Here is a 21259-nt window from a genome sequence, read left to right on the forward strand (position 1 = left end):
GGCGTCGCTGTAACCGCAGGACTCACTGACACTGACGAACAGAACGGACTCACTGCAGGAAATCAGGAATAACAACATGGCGGGCGATTCAAAAGAGCAGCAGCTGTCTCTGCGAGTTTACAACACCCTTCAGGTAGTTTCCACATCTTCATAGACGCACCACACGTTGTAAGGAGACATTACATAATGTTCTGATGTTTTACGAAGTTAAAACTGGCTGTTTTGAGTAGTATTGTGTGTTATGTCTAGTTAGCTACGTGACGTCAACGCTACTTTTGTAGCTAATAGTCTTACATTTCGTAAATGTTCGTAATTTGCGAAAATTATCAACTGAATAAATTTGTCATAACAGATATTTCAGGGTATTGTTTGCTGTCCACAATTTAGTAGACAACATGTTCACCTGTGTAATAGAGATAATGCAGTAAATATAATTGCTGGTTTAGTCATAATTTCAGACTCTGTGTAACGTTATGTAACGTTATGCTGTAACAGTATAAAGATGATCTCTTTTGTGGATTACAGGAGGTTTTGTCAATCTCCTAAATATGAACATCCTCGTGAAAGACCCACATTCTAAAATGGATTTACTCATTTATTTATTTAATCTATTTTTTACTTATATGAATGAATCTCAATTTTTCCATGGCCCCCTAGAACTCCCTTTGCGGGTCCCATTTTGAAAAGCTCAGATTTAATGTGTCACCTCAAGTCTGAATGTAAGAAACCAGACCTAAATGTCACAATACAACAAAAAAGAAACTGGATACACAATAGTATTATTGTGACACTTGGGTCAAATTTCTTTGTATTTAGACTATCTGTGATGCATTAGATAAGATTAGCCCCCGGTTTCACACACCAGGCTTAAGCCTAGTCTCAGACTAAAATGCATGTTTGAGTTGTTCTAGCTGAAATCAACTTATATATCTTACAATATGTCAGTGTCATTGTTTTGTCTCAAGAAGCACATCAGTAATGTTTTTTCTAAGGCACTTTTTTTAAAGATACTTAATGTCCTAATTGAACTAAGGTCTAATCCTGGCTTAATCTAAGCCCTGTCTGTGAAACCAGGCCAATATGTTTGAACTGTGTGTTAATGTTGTGTTCAGAGCCTGGGCTGTCCTCTGGTGGATGGGCTGTACCTGAGGGAGGCAGACAGCGTGCAGGAGCTCCTCTGCTCTCCTTCATTACACAGGACGGATATACTCAAGTGGATTTGTACCAGGTCTGATGCCTGATTGACTATTAAACATGATGATAATAATGCCAAATGTGTTCGTTATAAATGTATACTAAAATGTCATGCTATGTTTGTGTTCATTTTTTTACAAAGCATTTGTCCATCCCTAAGGGAGAAGCTTTCCACAATTAAAGCATCTCAGAATGAGATTTTAATTCAAGGTAAGTCCAACAAATGCTCAGTTTCTTATCTTTTTTATTTTCTTGTGCTCATTGTTTTGTTATTGTTGTGCTTTCTCTCTCACACAGAACTCACACGGTTTGGTAATGAAATGATGCTATGTAAAACTAATGACCAGGATTTAATCAAGGTATGGAGTTATACGATGTTGATCTTTATACTGTCCAGTACTTTTTGCATAAGGAACAGAATAGAGATTACAGTGAAATGTTTTTGAAAATGTGCTTTTTTCCCCGTTTCCATTGATAATTGCACATGTATAGCTACAATGCTGAAAACTTGAAGTGACACAATTTTTTTTGTCCAAAAATATATTGATTTATTCAAGCTGTCTTGATTTGTTCCAGCAAAAATGTTTGTGATGGATTGATACTTTAGTTAATAACGCAGGCTAATTCGGCTATTTAACTGATCATTCTACAGCTATTCTTATCTACTCATTTTAAATGTATAAACTGAAGCAGAATTAATGAATCTGTCCTACTGGTTTGTTATATTTTCAGGGTCTTGCACCCCCGTTACTGCAGCTGGTGTTTCTAGAGCAGCTTCTGATGGTCGTTCAAGCAGACTCCTCCATACACTCAAGGTATCTGACTTTTGCTGTGTTTTGTATCGTTGATTTAACATCAACATTGAGTCAGACCCTCCTAAGGCCCTAAAATAATAATATGTGCTCTTGTTTCTTTGACTTGCTTGTGGTTTGTTTTGATCGACATAGACAGAAGTCATCCTCTGGGGATGACAGTGTGAAGAACGATGATCTTCTTGGCGAGCTGATGTTTCCAGATCACTTATCTGACCTGGATATGCTCCTGAACCCGACCTGCAACCCATGGCCCGCACATATCCGTGAACATCTGATACGCACGCAGTCGGCTCACAACAAAATGAACGGGAACCACAGTAAATCCAGCGATTTCATAAACAGGTCTGTGTGATTGTTATGTGGCCATGTGGAATTTATTTTATTTTATCACGACTGTTGTCCTTAATACAGTTGTTATTTTCTTCTTTTGAAGGAGTGATCAACATTCCCGACTTGGAAGTCATGGAGAAGAAAGCCTGTCAGAGGCCAAAGCGCTGCTGCAGTCTACCCAGAGCACATTAGAGGAGCTCCACAAAGAGGTGGGACCATCATGTGCCGCTTTTCACATCTGATGTCATGAGTCTGCTTTGTATAATAGCGCGATCCTTTCTGTTCCTCAGTGTGAGTTCCTGCAGTCAGATTCGTCGGGTCCTGCACCTGTGCTGTCCCCCTGTGTGCTGAAAGTGGCCATCTCGGACATGTCTCAGCTTATGATGGCCTTCGGACACATCTACAACACTGACTTTAAAGGGTACTGCCAGAGAACCCCTCCAGCCCTCAGTTCCCGCACTAGTGTGTTTCAATCTGTACATCAGCTTCTGCACACCTGTAATAAGGTAAAGCACTGAACATCTTTTATCTGCAATAGATTAACGGAAATTTTATTTTATTGCGCTTTTCACAATACACATCATTTCAAAGCAGCTTTACAGTCCAGATTACAATTAGAATGATCTGTTATCAGAGGTAACTTTCTAAGTATATGTATATGTACTTCTGAAATGTATATAAACAAATCACAGTAAGCTAACAATTTACTAATTTAAACAATGTAATAATTTAAGACAGAAACAATGAGCTCATTGAAGTAATGAATACTTGTTTATCAAATGATTATGACAGAAAATTGTAGTTTCTCTAATTTCTCTTTTTTGCAAGTATAAATCTGAACATAATTGAACAGGTTTTCTGAAGAAATATGGTTTTAATAATAATCAATAAAATGAGTTTCCTCCTAAATCATATTTAAATGGAGTTATCCTCAGTCCAGCAGAGAATAAAGATATCTACGGAGCCCCAAATGGGATATGGGGATGGAAAAAAATATGAGATGGAAGAAAAAAATTATAATTCAATACTTTTGCATTCTTTCGCAAAATGTTTGCATTCCCCTGAGAAACTCTGTTTGCCCGCAAAACTTTTGTGATGGAAATAATGTATGGTGGATGGAAAAACTTTATTTCATTGCTTTTGTGAATGAGCGCAAAGTTTGTTGGGGGAACACAATTATTTTGCGAGAGAACGCAAATGCAACGGACCGATGTTTTTTTGTTTTTTTTTGTGCAAGCAAATTCAAAGTTTCTCAAGGAAAAACAGTACTTTGCGACAAAACACAAATGTTTTGTGATTGAACACAAAGATTCATGGGGAAACGATAGACAGCATATGTTTTGCGAGTGTGACGCAAAACTTTTGGGGGAAATTGCGTGGGAATGCAAAAGCACTGAAAAAGAAAATGTCATCACCATGTCCCCTTTGTGACTTCGCAGATATATACTTTGCATATTCATATGTAAATACTTAGCATGTTCTTTGTTTACTCTTCAGGAGCTGGAGGCTCTTAAGCAGCTGTCTGAAACCTCGTCGTCTCTTACACAAACAGTGCAACAGCTACAGACAGACAGGCGGTACTGGTCTGAAGGAGAAAAGCACACGCTGCGTGAGTATTTTCTTGGATGTCTTTGATTTGGGTAAACTACACAAACAGAAAATAAGAATAAGATGGAAAAAATAAGAACATTTTTGTTTTTTTGTTTAGCTAAACAGTTGGAGGAGCTGAAGAACAGATATGTGACTTTTCTTTCCCTTCACCAATCATAACCTGAAGGACACTCTCACGGTCTAAACAGAAATCTACAGCCTGTTGCTTGAATTGAAGTTTTAAGTGGTAAAAAGGGCCAAAAACCGGTCCACTTATTTGCATGACCAGGACTGTGCCCTTAGCACTTTGTGTTTTACAACCACTATTCCATTCACTGTTGTATAGATTTGTATTATACTGGTAATAAATTGCTGTTGTTGAACTCAAATAAATTAATAGTCATCCCACTAATGATGAAATTGTTCCATCTAATAATATACTCCAAATAGCTGTAAGAAACAATCCTCAAGTGTTTGAGTTTGACTCCCAAATAATGCAGATGCAGTATGAAACACAAATGTATCTTTGATCTGCAATATGTCATGACATGTTTTTTTTAAATAAAGGTTAACATTACAAAACAACATGGTGGGGTTTTTTTTATTCACAGATATTTTACATTTAAATGTGTAAACTGAAGAAGTATTCAGTTTCAAAGTCATTGTCTGTTCACACATTGGTGAGAGTGACCGATGGGAGGGTCTTTCTCTCAGTCTTTAATAGCACATGTTTTGGAGAGAGCCTGGAATTGTAGAGTAAAACACTCCTCAGCTTGAGCTGATTAGTTTGTGAGCATCTTGACTGCTTCTTTTTAACATATCTGCTGCTAAACAAACCCCGAAGCCAATGGAGAATCAGCAAGGAGTGGTGAGTAACTGATCTATATAGAAGCATTTTACAGTGCAGATAACACCTAGCAGCTCTATAGTGGCATTAATATACTTTTTACATGAGATAATTTATTCACTATACATATATATTCTGTTACATGCAAGCAGACTTGTCAGGGTTTCATCCACAAGACAACATCCCAATGGCACCTAAGTGATGGTCATACTTCTTTTGGAAAAGGTCCATTCTGTGAGCAAGCAGTGCTGTGTGAGGTTTCTTATTTGCTTAAGCTTTCAATGTCTGAAAGTTTAGTTTTTTTCTGCACAGGAGTTGTGCTCTAACTTTTCTTACACTCATTAGCTACTTTTAATCTACTGACTAATTTCATGTTCTTGAGTGCACAGGCTGCTGAATGTTATAATGTAATGTTCACTCCCTGTCAGGCTCGTGCCGCAGGGAACGGCTTCAACATGAATCATTACGCTACTAAGAAGAGTGCAGCGCAGAGCATGTTGGATGTGGCTCTTCTGATGGCGAACTCCTCTCAGCTGAAGACAGTTCTGCATTTAGGACCTCAGCACCGCTTCTACATTCCTCTTATTGCTCTGATCTCACTGTCCATCTCACTGCAGGTCATTGTTGGCCTCCTACTCGTCTTCATTGGTTAGTTTACACTTGTGTCTGTTTGAAAGCATTCTGATCTCCTTTCACTGACACAACACTGATGTGTTTTCTCTTGTTTCCTTCAGTCAAGTATGACCTGAATGATGTTAAGAAACAGCCGAGGCTGAACACAATTAATAATATGTCCACTGTTTTTGTGTTCTTTACTGTTCTTATTAACCTCTTCATCACAGTGTTGGGATTTGAGTCTGGAGGGTGAGAAGAATCTCATTAGAAAATGCAGTTTGACAGAGTCTGCAGGAAATTTGACTCAAATTGTAATGTTTGCATAGAATATAGTTTAAAATCCTGAGTATTTTAGTCTGCACATCTATACTTTATTATTTACATTAATGCACAGACTGTAATGTACTGACTTTACATCTCTTCTTTGTGTTTTAGAAACAGCATCTGATACTGCACTCCCTCCAGATAAATACACAAGGATTGCTTACATGTGATTGTATTTACACAACCTTTAGCACTCAGGATATCCTGTGAGTTACCTCCATTCACTAATCAAAATCTAGCCTAATCTTATTTCTGCCATTCTGCATGGTTTTTCTTTTCTTTAAAAAAAAATCTAGATACCTTCATTTAACAAAGCATATATAATCTGATGTTTTGTAACAAACTAAATTTTCTAATATGTGACTTTATTCACTTTATTGACAGCAGTCAAGAAATTAAAAGCAGAACAGTTAGCAATGTAATATTTATGGACATTTGCTTTATGTCCCTCTCCTTGAGTATTGCATTTTTAAACCGTAATGCTGAAAACCTCATTGAAACAAAACAACTTTTTTTTTTTGTCCAAAGGATTTAATCAAGCTGATGTGTACAGGAAAACCCCCAATACAAATATTACACAATTAGGTAAAATTTCAAACCAAGTGCCATTTTTAAAAGACAGCACAAGCTTTCAAGCAAACATTTGACAAAAAATAAAGTTTGAATAGTTTTGAATGATAAACTACTTCAGCATTTCGAGGAAAATGGATTTCCCCATACGTAATATCGAGGGACCGACTCGATAAGGGAACTACTGTATGTTATGTATGTGCAATTACTTTCCAAATTGAGCATGAATTATCTAATGACAATTCAATGCAATGACATTAATACACTGATGAGCCAAAACATTGTAACCAGATACAGGTGAAGCAAAAAATTTAGATCATTTCCTAAAAAGCCCCAATGTTCTAAGTAGATAAGACGATTAGTGAAAAAACAGTACTTGCAATCAGAAATAAAAACATGAGAGACTTGACCAACTCTAACATGACCAGACGACTGGGTCACAGTGTCTCAGTCTTAAGTCTTGAGTCAGTAGTAGCGAGAACTGACCAACAGTGGTCCGAGGAGGGACAAACCGTGGAAGGTTTACTGGTCCAATGAGTCACATTTTCTTTTGCATCAAGTGGACGGCCGTGTATGTAAATTTGACACGTGCCAACTACCTAAACATCGTTGTAAACTAGGTGCACCACTTAATGGCAATGCCAGTGACCTCTTTCAGCAGGATAATGCATCCTGCACATATTGTTCAGGTTTGAAAAACATAATGAAGGTGTTGGTAGGTATTGCCCTAACCTCCAAATTCCCCAGATCTCAATCCAACTGAGCATCTGTGGGATGTGCTGGACTAACAAGCTCGATCTACGGCGGCTCCACTTCGCAAGTTACTGGGCTTGAAGGATCTGCTGGTAATGCCTTGGTGCCAGATAGTCATAAATGTTTTGGCTCATCTGTATTGTATATATGGCTTAAGTTGTCCAAATATTTTTTGGGTACACTACATAACATTCAAAACAAACGCAAAAGCAAAAAACATACTGGTAGTGTTAACATGTCAGGGACAATACTGTTTAGCAAAGGGATAACACTTATAAATCTGTTTAATAAAAGAATTTATGCAATTCATATCCTTAGTAATTAAAAACTTTATAACAATAGTAATAGGCATTCAAGGCTTTACTATATTGTGAATATAGTCTTGACTGAAGCGGTTGTGTTGCATTGTGCCACAATAACCTTTAGCTGTAACTATTATTCATAAAATAGCCTAACCTTGTGTAGTATATTGCTTAAATATGCTCAGCTTTAGATGCAGCACGCCAGAATTAATAAAAAACAGCGAATAGAAACAGCATACCAATTAGTGCTTTACAGAATGTCCCATGAACACAGGCCCTAAATATATTGCCACGCATAAGGATTTTACATTCAATGTATAAAAAAATTAGCTTTAAATGCCCCAATTATCATAAAAAATTCCAAATTTTCTTGATTTGGTCAGACTTCCACATCTGTTCCTATTTGTTTATAAAAAAGCAGGGCAAATATTTGAATAAAACTACACATAATGCACAAGTTCATGGTTGAACAATAACTGGTATTAAACCTCTCACAATCTGTTCTTACAGAATATATTACAAGCTATATTTCTGGTTGTTCTTCTACTGAATCAGTTTTAGTTGGGGCTGATGAACATATTTAAAACATCTCACTGCTCCTCTACTGAATGGTTTTAAAGGGAGTCTCTTCTGCAGGCTCCATACACGTGTACACATAATAAAGAAACACAGCAATGATAAGAAACACCAAGACACGCAGCCAACCCGGGACACCTCCAGGTCTGCTGGTCTCTGGACTGGCACCACGCTGGACGGATTTGGAGACCGATGGGCCTGGGCGAGAAGAACTCTGATAGGTTGTTCGAGTTGGGCTGATAACGGGCCTTCAAAATAGACAGAAAGGACACATAATTTATTTTTCAGTGAGGTTACAGGAATATTATCATCATTACAGTACAACATTAAAGTCAAGCATATTTTAAGAGAAGAAAATAAATAAAAACAATATTATTAATACAAAAACTCACTCATTGGTATGGCCTACATCATCATCATCTCTATAATCAGTAAACTTTGACCTCCTTATGCTGTGGAGAGAGAGCATATATCCAGTTAGCATTTAGGAGGATGCGACCACTTTTAAACTTCAGTTGAGACCAAAAGAAATAAATGAATCTCTCTCACTCTGTATCTGCGATCTTTGACCTTCTTGTGCTGGGGAGAAATCAAAGCATACAAAAAGGATATTATCTGTAATCTCAGCAGGACAATTTGATAGACATTATAATTGATTACTGCTTAACATATTAAATAAATAAATAAAAGCTACTTACACATCACCAAATCCATCGTATCTTGTCATCTGAGGCTGCAAAATATGAACAATGTATGATTAACATGTCTGATGACATAAGAGCAGTTAGCCTTCAAATTCAGTTCAGTTTTTACTTACGGGCTGATAGGTAACATATTCCACTTCATCCTCTATGAAAACAAAAGCAAATTTTACAAGTGTAATTCTGCAACGTAATACATGGTTGATATCAAAGCTTGTCTCTTACGTTCTTCTCTGTAATATGTCTTGTCAGACGAGGAAGGCTTAGTGTTTTTGCCCATAACCTCTTTCAGTTTCTTTTCATAGAGTTTCCTTGTGGATTCTGCAAAACAAAACAACCACCAAATCACATCACAACTTTTGCCAGATTTATTGACAAAAAGAAAAAGTTTCTCTTTTTAATTTAACATACTTCCTTGATCTTATTATCTGAACATATTATAACAAATTAAAGACAACACATACCTACTATGGGCCCATGTTTAATACCATATTCATCCAACAGCTGACTGATCTCCTTATCAGATTTTCCACTTAATGTCGACATATCTACAACAACATACATGTTATGGTTTAGAATTTTTATTTATTTATTTATTTTATCAATAGAGAACTGAGATTACTCATAATAATTAAGTATGTAAGTTAGGTAACTAGTAGGCCTACTTGACAGAGAAATGTAACGTAAGTACGTTTATTTTATCCCAAAAGAGCGTCTGAAACAATAAACAACGATATAACACAGAGATATGACATATTCTTGAGCACTGCACAAAAATAAAAAAGGTAAGTTACTTCAGTGTGAGACTACCACAACATCTGGATGATACACATGCGCAAATCGCAACAGCTGTAAACTATGAAAGGTACCATGAACAAAATATATTCCCTACGCAAAGACTAAGCGAAAATTTAATCTTCTGTCAGATTAAAAGACATTAGAGCAAAAGCATTTGGGAGAAAACGACTCCAAACGCGTTTTTAAAGCGAACAAAAGGATTGAAAATGGATTTCTCGGGCTCGAGCTCGCAAGCGAAACCACTGACAACTTCAACAACGCGTTTAGCATGACTCATGATAGAAGGGCAAGCCATATAGCTTTGAAATAGCAATAGCTTCGTGTATTTTCTTGCATATATATACATTTTATGTTTAAAAATACTCTTTTGTCATAATTAATTTACCTGAAACGATTCCAGGAGGTAAAAAAGGCGCTTTCTGAGCTGGGCGTGTCGCGCTCCTCTGGTCGCGCTAGAGGAGGAGACACATTTTACTTCCTTTACTAGGCAGGCGTGTTCAAACTTTTATCACTGTAGGTAAAATGTTGTGCGAAGCCATTAAATTGGCTCTCACGCGGTTGTTTTCCAGTAAAGGCAGTTATATTTAATGTATACACACCCATTAGTCTGTATTGTAAAATAAAAATAAAAATATATATATTTGCAAAACTAACACGTGTATACAGTATGCTATAGCTATGTATGTATAGCCTTTACACTACCGTCAAAAGTTTTTTTTTTTTTTTTTTGATATGAATAGGCTAGTTTATTATTCATCAAAGACTGCATTTAAAACGGATCAAACGTGATAGTAAAGACTTTTAACATCTTTACAAAAGATTTCCGTTTCAAATGAATTCTGCTCTTTTGAACTTTCTTTCATCTAGCCTTAATATTTTTGTGGAAACCAACCATGATACTGTTTTTAAGCAGCACAAGTTAATAAGTTCATGTTTCTTGACCAGCAAATCAGCATATTAGAATGATTTCTGAAGGATGCGACTGAAGTCATGATGCTGAAAATTCAGCTTTGCCATTAAATGAATAATTACACTACATTTTAAAATATAAAAATAAAAAGTTATTTTAACTTTTAAAAAATAAATGCATCATTGGTGAACATGAAAAAAAACTTTCAAAAACATAAAAAAATCTTAGGCTACTGACCCCAAACCTTTGAAAGATATGTAATTGTCAGGGCCTAGGCTACTCAATCCAAAACAAATGAGAAAGCTATAGTTTGGAACATAGGCTATTTACTTTGTATTAGGTTGACAGAGCATCTTTATACCATCCCAAGAGATAAATGTAGTAGTATGACAAAAAAAAAAAAAAAAGAGAAGTAAAAAAATTTTTTTTATAATAATATTTACCTCCAGTGTGCTGCAACTGAATAATCAATGAGTCAATGTGAGAACTGGATCAGTCTGATAATGAACCGTCTGAACAGAATCTTTAAATATTATACATGTAACTTCATTCTATACATCGTGAGCAGAAATTAGAAGGATGTCAAGATTTTCTGTGAAAAACATGTTTAGTTTTCATATGACTTCAGTCTTCAGATGACTTCTATAGTGCATAATTTGTGCCACTCTTCTGATAAATTTAGGGTGATTTGAAAATCCTTTTTGGAGCTTGAACTCTCCAGTCCATAATCATTGCAATTCCATGAGGGGGGAAAAACAACTAAACATTAGTGGAAATTTGCTCTGTGTTTCACAGCAAGAGAAATTCTTTGTGGCTCAGAACGACACGGACCTGCAGTACCGCTCTCTACCGCTGAGCGGCGACATAACTACTCAAAGAGGTCTCTGAAGGTTTCGAAGGTTGGAGGAGGAAACCCAAACCATTTTGTATTTGTTTTCGCGTTGGCATGGACAGACCGCGATAACATGATGTTACATGTTATTACATGGTTTCTCTGGCGGGTATCTTTTCTTTTCTTTAACCAGAACTGCTTGAACAGAGCTACCGGTGTAAAGTATTAGTCCAATAGTGTAAACAAGCCTATCGCCATATTTATTTAAAATTTAAAGTATAGGTCCTTCATTAGGTGGTAAAAATTTTCTGGGCCCCACAAACCAAACTCAACAGGGACTTAAGTAATAAACAAGGGGCCTCAAACTGGGCCTGTCATACCATATATGGACAGAGTAGCAGCTCTGCTTGTGTATCTTGACTGAGCTGCATGCCAGCGACAGGCGTCAACCTGATTTAAAATTGCTCAAAAGATTCAGGAGACAGTAGCCTACTGATTATGCATTTTAATTGGGGGTTCGTTTTTTGTTAATATTTTAGACTTTTTTGGTGTTCTATTAATAATTTTTATCAATACCATGTACATTCCACATATTAAGTATATCCCCAATTATAATTTACATTTCCTTAAATGCATCACTCATACTAAATGTAATCACCAAACTTGCACTGATGAAAGATGAATCAATTCAAGATGCAACACTAAAACCACACACAGACATAAGAAAAGGAAGATACTGACAACTTAATTGACAGAAAAATAGTTAAGACAACTTTATTGTGTATCAAAATACTGTAAGTCAAACTTTTTTTTTTTTATTCTGGAATACTGATTATACATTGACATTGGAGCACAAAAGACTAAAGAGCTGACAAAGTGAGAGCGAATAAGTGACGTTTAGCCACACAAATGTTAAGACTTCCAAGTGCGTTTTGCATTACCAACAATAACTCGACAAGCAGTATGCATCATTAATCTCCCTTTCGTTACAAACGATGGTGTTAGGTGGTGTCTCCATCACCTTTATTCTGCCATGTAATTTCCCATTGGTGTTACTAAATCACTTGGCACCCTATCAGTGTTTTAAAGGGCATTTAAGTGACATTTTCAAAAATGTCTATGGTAAAATGGAGGCAACATGCAGCTCTGTAGACTGTAAAATATACTGTAAAACAGAGCTTTGGGAACAGTGTTTATTCAGTCTAAGTGACACCATTGGGTGAAGTGATGCTTAACCATACATTAAGTTTACTGAAAACAAATCTGTTAAACAAGCGGCTGAATCACATCTAGATTTCTCCTGCTACTAGAAATGGTTACTCTGTACAGTTACGACTGGAACAGCAGTCTTCTAAATCAGACAAAAACATAGTAGCAGCTACTCTGTGTTAGGGACAAGATCAGTAACAAATTGGTGTAAACCAAACACTGAGCAAAAGCCACCAGGACCCTCTGCTTTAATTGATTACTGAATGCAGCAAAGGTAACAGGATCCAAAAATGACTGGCATACAGTGACAAGGTGCTTCTTTTAAATCCCTCATTTGTTTGAAAACTGAATAGTGATGCAGGAAATTACTGGATGAGAGGATCATATAAATGAAAAAAGGACAAAAGAGTTTTCAGTGTTCATGTATTTGATGCTGACAGGACTCGTGTTGGATGTTTTGTGGAGGGCCATTAGACAGTGATGTGATACGGGCTCCCAGGGATGTGCTCATCGCCCCATTTAACCACCAGGATGTACTCTCCTTTCTCCTTCAGCTGGTAGGACACATTATAGAGACGGTTACCCAAGTGTTTCACCAAGATCTCCTCACAGGGCACTTTGGGTCCGTCCACTCCAACCAGGAGCATGTTCCTCCCTGTGGGGACAATAAGGAAATATATGGTCAAATGTTGGCAATTAATAGGAACCGACTGCATGTTTGATGCAAATAATCCCCCCAAAAGCAACAAAGATATTGTTTGTACCCCCCCCCCCCCCCCCCCCAGATATTTCTGGCCCATACCTGCTTTACTACAGTCCACACTGAAAGTGTTCTTCTGTCCTATGAAGCCCTTGTTGAGTCCCAGACCCTTGGCAACTACACGGCTGGCGTCGGAGCTGGCCCATCCTGGCGCTGCCTGCTGGCTGGTTGTCACACTGCGGGTCACGGGGTCAACCAGAACTGATGAAGTCTCGTGCATGCTGTGGCTATTGACCAATCGAGAGCCTGCAAAAGACACATTCAAAATTACACACGACTAAAGTTTCTGTCCATCACCAATTTGATATCATGATAAAACATTGATGTTGACGAACTATGCAACATGAGTTCTCATAAGTTAATAATAAAATAACATTTTATCATGGTACAATCAACCAATTGTTAATTTTTAAGTTGATGAACTAGACAACACAAATTTAAATAAATGATACAATTTTATTAAATAAAAATTAATAAGATTGCATGAAAAATTACTCAATGTCCATGACAACCATAACAAGATAATATAAACAAATATTTATTAAATAAACAGACATTAAATGTATTCTTTTTTTTGTTGACTAGAACTAGACCATACAATTTTAAATAAAATGTTACAAAAATTAATTAGATAAAAAAAATTATATACCATGATAAAAATAACATGCGTTTAATTTTATATCTAAACCGGTAATAATTTGATTAAAATAAGTTAAAACACAACAGCTACACAAACATAGCTCCACTGCAATCAAACCTGATTGCATTTCTTCTTACCTGTAATTTTAGCTTTGAATGGGCTGCCAACAATATGGTATGGTCCACCATATTTGATAGAAATTAGGTAGTTTCCAGGGGCCATAGGGGTGTAGGTGACCTTGTAGCCCTCTGGACATTCCTGACAGTCCATCTTCACCTTGGAAGGCCCATCGATGGTCACTGCCAAAGCACCTGGGCCAGCTGAACTTGTGTTCACAACGAATTCACATGGCGATCCTGAAGAGGTGATGGTGTGGGGTCAGTTTAGTTCGGCTACACACATACAACTATAGAATCACACTGTACGTGATATATTAAGTTCTTTATACCAGTGCTGCCTCCTTCCAGACCAGCTCCATAAGCAGACACCATTCCTGGGTCTCCAGCCTGGCCCGTCTCACCAACACGGATCTTGAAGGGGCTTCCAGGGATGTGAGAACCATTGAATTTCACATCTATTAGGTACAGGCCATTCTCCCTGGGGATGAATCTCACAGCATACTTATCTGTGAGAAAGATAAGAGGAAACCAATTGAAGATCAGTCAAATCACAACTAGTTTTGCTAAAACTTCTTGCCAATCAAACTAATATTGTTTATTTAACAATAAATTACATCTTAATCTTTCTCCTGGGTGCTTCATTTCCCCAAAAGAAGGAAATACCTCAATGATTTTCTTGGACCATTTTACAGTGCAAGAAAGCTTTCAACCCATTGTTACCTTCATCAATCTCTGTGACACAGCACTCTTCAAGCGCTCCGGATGGACTGTGAACTTTGGCATCAATGGCTCCCTTCGCCCCGTTTAGGCTCACGGCAAAAGAGGCTGGCTGGTTCACCTTTAACCCGGACTCCTGCATTAACATGACACTGCCACACTCAACACAGGATCAAAAACTGAGCAAAAGTCTGGTGTTCAGCACAACACGTTCAAATATGCAACAGCTCTTCACCCAATAGGACTCTACATCTCTTACCTTCAAGCTAACAGGGTTAAAGAGAGAGGCTTTGAGACGCCAAGAAATGAAAGCCCTCCACCCCAGCAATACACACAATTAAGTAGTTCAATGTCAAAGAACAGAAAGACAAACAAGCCTCTTTTGCCCTCTTTAACCCTTTAGCCTAAAAATTCCATCCATGTTGAAGGTAGGGCTGTTGGGAGCCTTTAGGACAAGGCACGAGAAATACAAACAGTCCTTCAGTATCCCAGAAACCCCAGCACACCCCTTGAACACAGCAGCAATGGTTTGGTGTGAATGGTGCATGCAACCTTTTGAGTTTCAAATAGAGATGCACTGAAATAAAAATTCTGGACCGAAACCAAAAATTCTTACCTGCTCAGCCAGAGTCGCTTCGAAGTTGTGCATCTTCAGAAGCGGAGCTGCTCACAAAGTTACAAAATATGCTGCTCGAGAGTGAGCATACCTTTTTGGCTTTTTTTCTCTTTTGACCAAAAAATGTAAATACCCTGCTGACATTTCGGTGCATCCCTAGTTTTAACATTATCAATTGAAACGTTTTCCAGACGCAGTAAAAGATCTACCCATTTAACATACGCATCTACCAAAATGTGTGCATGTATGTGAGAGCATGTGGTATAGTATGACAACTACCTCTCCTTTTCTGTTTGTACTTGATACCTCACATTAAAACAAAACAAACTTTGTTTCATGTCATGGTTACTGTTTTCAATTTCATTGCAGCTGCTGTGCCAAGGGTTGACTTGGAGTTGTTTTGGGTGGACAAATGTCTGTCTTTCTCGAAGCCTCACCTGAAGACTGGCAACAGTGAGACGGCGGGCATCGTCAGATGGAGAGGCCACGGGCACCACAAATGGACTGTCAGGGATGTGCTCATCATTGAACCTGATGGACACTTCGTAGTCACCTGAAACAGATGGAGACCAGTCAGCTTCGACACTTACAACTTACCATGAGGATAAACTTCCTAAAGTATAAATGAGTATAGGGCGAGTCCAGAACAAAAGCCTCACCAGGCTCCTGGACAATGTAGGAGACACCGCTGGATCCATCCTTGCGGTCTTCAAAAGCAATCTCTGCCTTACTGGGTCCCTCCACTGCGATGGACAGACCACCAGCTCCTGCTTCACGGGTCCAAATGCTGAACTCCGCTGTTCATGAGGAAAATATGAGGGATTAAACCTCAGTCACATTTACTGTGGTTCGGTGAATTTTCATGTGCAAAATCCATAATTTTCAGCAGGTTGCCAAATGATCTGGATTTTTGCATAAGGCAAAATATTTCCAGATGCATATTCATCAACGTGTCAACGAATTCACCACGCTGACCAACAGAAAACTGCTTTGTTCAAAAGTTACTTCTGTGTGAGCTGTGCTTTACTACTTTATCGCTACGCTATTGACCTTTTTTGTCCGCATCTTTAGGCACTAAAACTTACTGGACATACTGGTCAAATCATACCTGGTACACCCGCTTCTGCTCTCTCTAATCCTGGCCCTCCAGCACGGACCTTATGGGCGCCTCCCTCTCCAAGAGGACCCACGGTGAACTGGAAGGGCGATCCGGGGACATGTTGACCTTGATACTTCACACTGACTGTGTGCACACCCATCTCCGTGGGCACGAAGCGAATGCAGTATGTGTTGTTTTCTCCCTCCATGATCTCGGCCTTGTGTACTTTGCCAGATGGACTGGTCACCTGAGCAGTCATGTCTGCGATGCTGATCTCTGTGGGCAAAAAGTAAGGAGGACAACAAATGTAGGTGCATTAGAGGAGGGGATTTTTAATAATAATTATGTTAATGTTATTTTTCCCACAAGTCGTACCAGGGATCTTCAAACTGAGGTCACACTGGCTGCCAACATTGGCCACAGATGCAGCTCTTCTTCTGCGGGTGATGCTCTCCTTCATCCGACCCTCTCCTGTCACTTTCACGGTAAAAGCACTTCCTGTAGGAGAAACATAATGGGTAAAGTTAAACAGCGCGTCTGATTACACAACAATAAATGACCAAATAAATCTGGCATTCTGAAAATATAGCACTGCTAGTACCTGGAACATGTTGGTCTGCAAATTTGATGTTAATTATGTAATTTCCTGGTTCTGTGGGGCAATATGTGATTTTGCAGGTGCCATCTTCCTGATCTTCAGTGTTGATATCCACCTTACTGGGTCCCTCAATAGACAAACTGAGTCCTCCATAACCTACAAATACAAACACGAAAAATATAAACCGATACAAAATAAAAAAATACAATAAAATGATTCACTAATTTTTGCTTTTAAACATTTAAATTCACCTGCATCTCTGGTGTCAATGACAAATTCTGCAGGCTCAAAGGTACGGGCTTCACTCAGGCCTTGACCAGTTACACGCACACGGCTGGCATCACCGATCTCTGATTGGCTGATCATGACTGAAATGGGGCTACTAGGAATATGACGTCCATTTTTCTTAATGTTAACAAGATGCTCGCCAATTTCCTTCGGCACAAATGAGATACCTTTGAAACAGGAGGGCTGAGATTAGCACAACTGCCGACTTCACACTTGTGAACATGACCTCTCATTCTACATAGTCACTTTGTAACACTTACCCACATGCCCATTCCTGAGCATTTTGAGCAGGCACGGCTCTTCCCGTCCAGAGGGGGTGGTGAGAGACGCAGTCAGCTGACTGATATCCAGCTCACCGATGTCTAGAGGGATGTCAGCAGCAGAACCCACCTTCAGATGAGACATGCGCATCGAGTCATCGCCTGTGGACAGACAAAGAGTTGATGACACCACCACAAAAAAATGGACATGAATGGACTTTTTACCCCCTCTAAATATCAAAGCAGCGTTTAAAGCACCTGTGATCTTGGCCATGAAAGGGCTGCCAGGAATGTGCTTGTCGTTGTACTTGACAATGATGTTGTAGTCTCCAGGAAGAACAGGGAGGTAAGACACCGAGCAGGTACCATCTTGATTATCAGTGCAGCTGATGTCTGCCTTTGACGGCCCTTCAATGGCCAGAGACAGACCTCCTAATGAATACACAACAAAAATCATAAATTAGCTTTTCATTGTGGACCGTTCAAATTATAGCATTTGAAGTTGTCTGTTACTCACTATATGAATCTAGTGCTTAAGCCATTCATTTAGGATATTTCAAATAAATAGGGAAAATAAATAAGGATAAACATATTATTGTTATTATTATTATTATTATTATTATTAGTTAAAAGCTAAAGTAGTCATGCAATATGCGATCCAGTCAAGATATGAGAGTCTATACCCTCTCCAGCGTCCTTGGTGTTGACAGTGAAGACTGCAGGCTTATTGACCATGCCATGAATTAGACCAGGACCAAAGGCAGTGACGTGACCGCTGTTGACATAATCCACATAAAACTGCAGTGGACTTCCTAAGAGGGCCAAAGAATTCATAATAAATTACATCTTTATTCATTAACCATTAAGGCAAAAGCTTTTTTAAAGAATGTCCTCATTTGTTTCATTGTCATTTGTTTCATTCTCTTGTCAACTTGTTTGAATGGCTAGAGAATGAAACAAGTGAACAAATACCTGTACCTTTTTTTACCTGGGATATGTATTCCATCATATTTGATGTCCATCTCATGCAGGCCAGCCTCAGTTGGGGAGTATTTCACTGTGACTGTGCCATCCTTGTTGTCGGTAATATCAGGCTTGGCCACTTTTCCAGAAGGCATTCTTACATCCCCTGTGAGGCATTGGGTACATGAGAATCTTCTTATTCAAATCAGGACTTTTCTGTTTGATGGATTTGCAGTGTACAGTACCTGTAATTTCTCCCTTCTGGATAGTGAAAGGAATGACCAAGTCGAAGGGTCTCAGCCCAGCTACGTCCAGTCCATTCATACCCAGTTGTCTGTCTGTAGCCTGGGAAGAAGGAGAGGAAAATCAGACAGATTAAAACAAATTTTGAATTTACTAATTGCTTAGTTTGTTCAATATACATTTTTATTTCACTGTATTTTTAATGCATTTTACTTGGTAATGAGTACTCGAGATAAAAACTAAAAATAGTTCAGCAGACAAACAACAATATTCAACTGTCATCCTCAAATTATGGCTGAAAAAGTTTGGGGTCATTAAGATTGTTTTTGAAAGAAGTGCATTTATTCTATCAAAAAAAGTAAAAGCAGTAATATTGTGAAATATTTAAAATGAATGCTTTTATATTTTAAAGTATTTTATAATGTAATTAATTCCTGTGGTGGCAAAGCTGAATTTTCAGAACAATTACTCTCAAAAATCATTTTAATATGCAGATTTGGTGCTTAAAAAATAAAAATAAAAATAAAAACAACAACATTCCTTACTATCAATGTTGATAACCGTTGTGCTGCTTAATATTTTTGTGAAAATGGTTATTAAAAAATTATTTAAAAAAATCAGGAGTAAAGAAAGTCCATGAATAGCATTTATTTGAAATAGAAACCTTTGGGAACATTATAAATGCATACTGGCGCTTGAACAATTTAAAGTTGTAAATGACGTTTCTGAATAAGAGTATTCATTTCTTTAATTTTTTTTTAAATAATCTTAATGACCCCAAACTGTAGTGTATTCATGGGTTTCATCAGGTCCCATTCCACAGGTGTATTAATCAAGCACAATGCAGTCTGCATTCATAATCTTGGTGCTTGATTTTATACACCTGTGGAAAGGGACCTGATGAAACCCATGAATATTGATTTTGGTGTCAAGAAAACACATTTTGTACATATATCATAAATGGAAATGAAGGGCACAAACAGCAGACATGACAACAGAACCCTAAAAAACAAAATAAAAACAACAATGGAGATGATGACGTGGATGATGATGCAGCCACCAACACTGTGAGAGAGAATGACATTCTAATGAGAAATGAATGGCAGGATCAGTCAGTGATTGACCAATCTGGAGAAGGGTGTGGAGAAAAAGCCAAGCAGACAAGTGGCAATGTGACCAACAATGATGTACCACAAAAACAACATCTAAATGCCAACACAAAAGACAATGACGGTGTCAAACAAAAAGCATAAGCTCTGCAACAACCAGCCATTTTGTTCAAATGTAGATTGCCCACATTTATTGCTTTCCAAAATGGCTGTCATTCTATAAAACAAAAACAATTGAGTCCACATGAAGGAAGAATCAAGGGAAATAAGATTAAATAAACCCTAAACCTAGAGGAAGAGAAAAACAGGAGGGTGAAAAGGGGGAAGGACGTAGGACTGATTGGTGACTCGTCAGTAGCAGAGCAGGAAATTGAGACGGGGAGGAAAGAGGGGCGTGTCAGTACCCATGGCTGGCCCATGTTGGGCGCGTAGGCATACTGCGGGTTCTGGGTCTGCTGCATTAGTTGGTCAGGGGAGTCACCTTCCAAAGCCTGAGACAGGGCAACAGAATCAAAGATGAAATCCCTCCAATTACAACCACCATCTCTGGTTCAAAGCTGCTCAACCAGGAAGCCACTTAAAGAAATTTATTGATTAAGATTAAGATGATTGATATTTCAAAACCATAGTTCATCCCAAAATGGTGTAATTTCTTCACCCACATATTTTTCCAAAACCACTAGTTTTGTCTAAGGAACTGGCCAAAATGTAAGAGTCTTAGTATTTGCCCTAGCACAGTGGATCACAACAGCAAACTCCTAGGATAACTTAATAAAACTTAATTAAAAGGCTAAAACAACACACACAAAGATCTAACCACATTATTTTTCCCCTCAATAACTTAGTAGAACATACTGATCTACCATTTAAGCCCATTATTATTAGACTGACGAATACATTTACTTACAGGTCCTGTTCACATAGCTTGAGTACCGCATATATGAACGTACAACAGAAGTCCTTTTAATTATGTAGACTTCTTTGATATGACTAATTTCTTAAATATTACACATTTGAAACGATAAGTTCTTCTGTCAGATCGAAAATCATACGAAAACAGCTTTTATCGCAAGTCGTGCACATACCACAAATGTGTTGGGAGCAGCTCCGGTGGACTGTATCTAAAACCTTCAGATGACACTGCGATGAATGAGCAGAGCTTACAGAGCTGCAGATATAGCAGCAGAGTGGCTCTTTCGCACTATATGGCCTGACAGACAACTAGTTATCCAGTACGGTTGAGTTCACAAATGTAGTTGTAGGCCAAAAATGCAGTTACAAATACTCAATTTATGGGTGTGATTTTGGTTATGGAATGGAGGTTGTCACTCCCATTAATATTCAAAATGTGTGTGAACGTAGGTAGCAGTGTTAAGGACTCAAATCCAGGACTGACAACTGTATTCTGCTGCTGTGTGAACATGGCCGCCTTCTGAGACCAACATTTCTAACATTAATACAGCCTAATTCTTTCCAGATAT

At 38.1% G+C, this 21259-nt stretch overlaps 4 protein-coding genes across 6 annotated transcripts in view; 2 read left to right on the forward strand and 2 right to left on the reverse strand.

Annotated features, from left to right (window-relative positions):
• The first annotated feature begins 1 nt into the window (after position 1).
• haus7 (HAUS augmin-like complex, subunit 7) lies at positions 2–4514 on the forward strand. The gene is made up of 10 exons (XM_082145420.1): positions 2–133; positions 1113–1228; positions 1337–1404; positions 1492–1553; positions 1927–2009; positions 2142–2351; positions 2443–2548; positions 2630–2845; positions 3837–3948; positions 4048–4514. The coding sequence occupies exons 1-10, from the start codon at positions 77–79 to the stop codon at positions 4107–4109; spliced, it is 1092 nt and encodes a 363-aa protein (XP_082001546.1). The 5' UTR covers positions 2–76; the 3' UTR covers positions 4110–4514.
• Positions 4515–4734: 220 nt separating this feature from the next.
• On the forward strand, positions 4735–7152 carry LOC309480800 (ninjurin-1-like). Its single transcript, XM_082145435.1, has 2 exons — positions 4735–5424; positions 5511–7152. The coding sequence occupies exons 1-2, from the start codon at positions 5148–5150 to the stop codon at positions 5642–5644; spliced, it is 411 nt and encodes a 136-aa protein (XP_082001561.1). The 5' UTR covers positions 4735–5147; the 3' UTR covers positions 5645–7152.
• emd (emerin) lies at positions 6074–9910 on the reverse strand. Its single transcript, XM_082145427.1, has 8 exons — positions 9801–9910; positions 9082–9165; positions 8843–8938; positions 8734–8765; positions 8615–8649; positions 8466–8495; positions 8309–8368; positions 6074–8164 (listed from the first exon to the last, which is right to left on the reverse strand). Exons 2-8 carry the CDS (start codon positions 9161–9163, stop codon positions 7942–7944), a joined length of 558 nt encoding a protein of 185 aa, XP_082001553.1. The 5' UTR covers positions 9164–9165; positions 9801–9910; the 3' UTR covers positions 6074–7941.
• Positions 9911–11905: 1995 nt separating this feature from the next.
• flna (filamin A, alpha (actin binding protein 280)) overlaps positions 11906–21259 on the reverse strand; it is a 41237-nt gene continuing 31883 nt past the window's right edge. For 2 of the 3 annotated variants that reach the window (XM_082145405.1, XM_082145406.1), the window contains 17 exons: positions 20183–20269; positions 18672–18771; positions 18452–18592; positions 18147–18275; positions 17722–17895; positions 17464–17625; positions 17167–17370; positions 16919–17071; positions 16693–16815; positions 16327–16593; positions 15878–16015; positions 15656–15771; positions 14606–14738; positions 14215–14391; positions 13904–14122; positions 13169–13372; positions 11906–13021 (listed from right to left, as the gene is read on the reverse strand). In XM_082145405.1, the coding sequence (XP_082001531.1) occupies positions 12837–13021; positions 13169–13372; positions 13904–14122; positions 14215–14391; positions 14606–14738; positions 15656–15771; positions 15878–16015; positions 16327–16593; positions 16693–16815; positions 16919–17071; positions 17167–17370; positions 17464–17625; positions 17722–17895; positions 18147–18275; positions 18452–18592; positions 18672–18771; positions 20183–20269 (2712 nt within the window). In that variant the 3' untranslated portion in view covers positions 11906–12836. The remainder of the gene's footprint in view (positions 13022–13168; positions 13373–13903; positions 14123–14214; positions 14392–14605; positions 14739–15655; positions 15772–15877; positions 16016–16326; positions 16594–16692; positions 16816–16918; positions 17072–17166; positions 17371–17463; positions 17626–17721; positions 17896–18146; positions 18276–18451; positions 18593–18671; positions 18772–20182; positions 20270–21259) is intronic. The other variant, XM_082145407.1, reaches the window with a different exon arrangement.

This window comes from Leuciscus leuciscus, assembly GCF_965113295.1.
Source record: "Leuciscus leuciscus genome assembly, chromosome: 18".
Taxonomy (NCBI): Eukaryota; Metazoa; Chordata; class Actinopteri; order Cypriniformes; family Leuciscidae; genus Leuciscus; species Leuciscus leuciscus.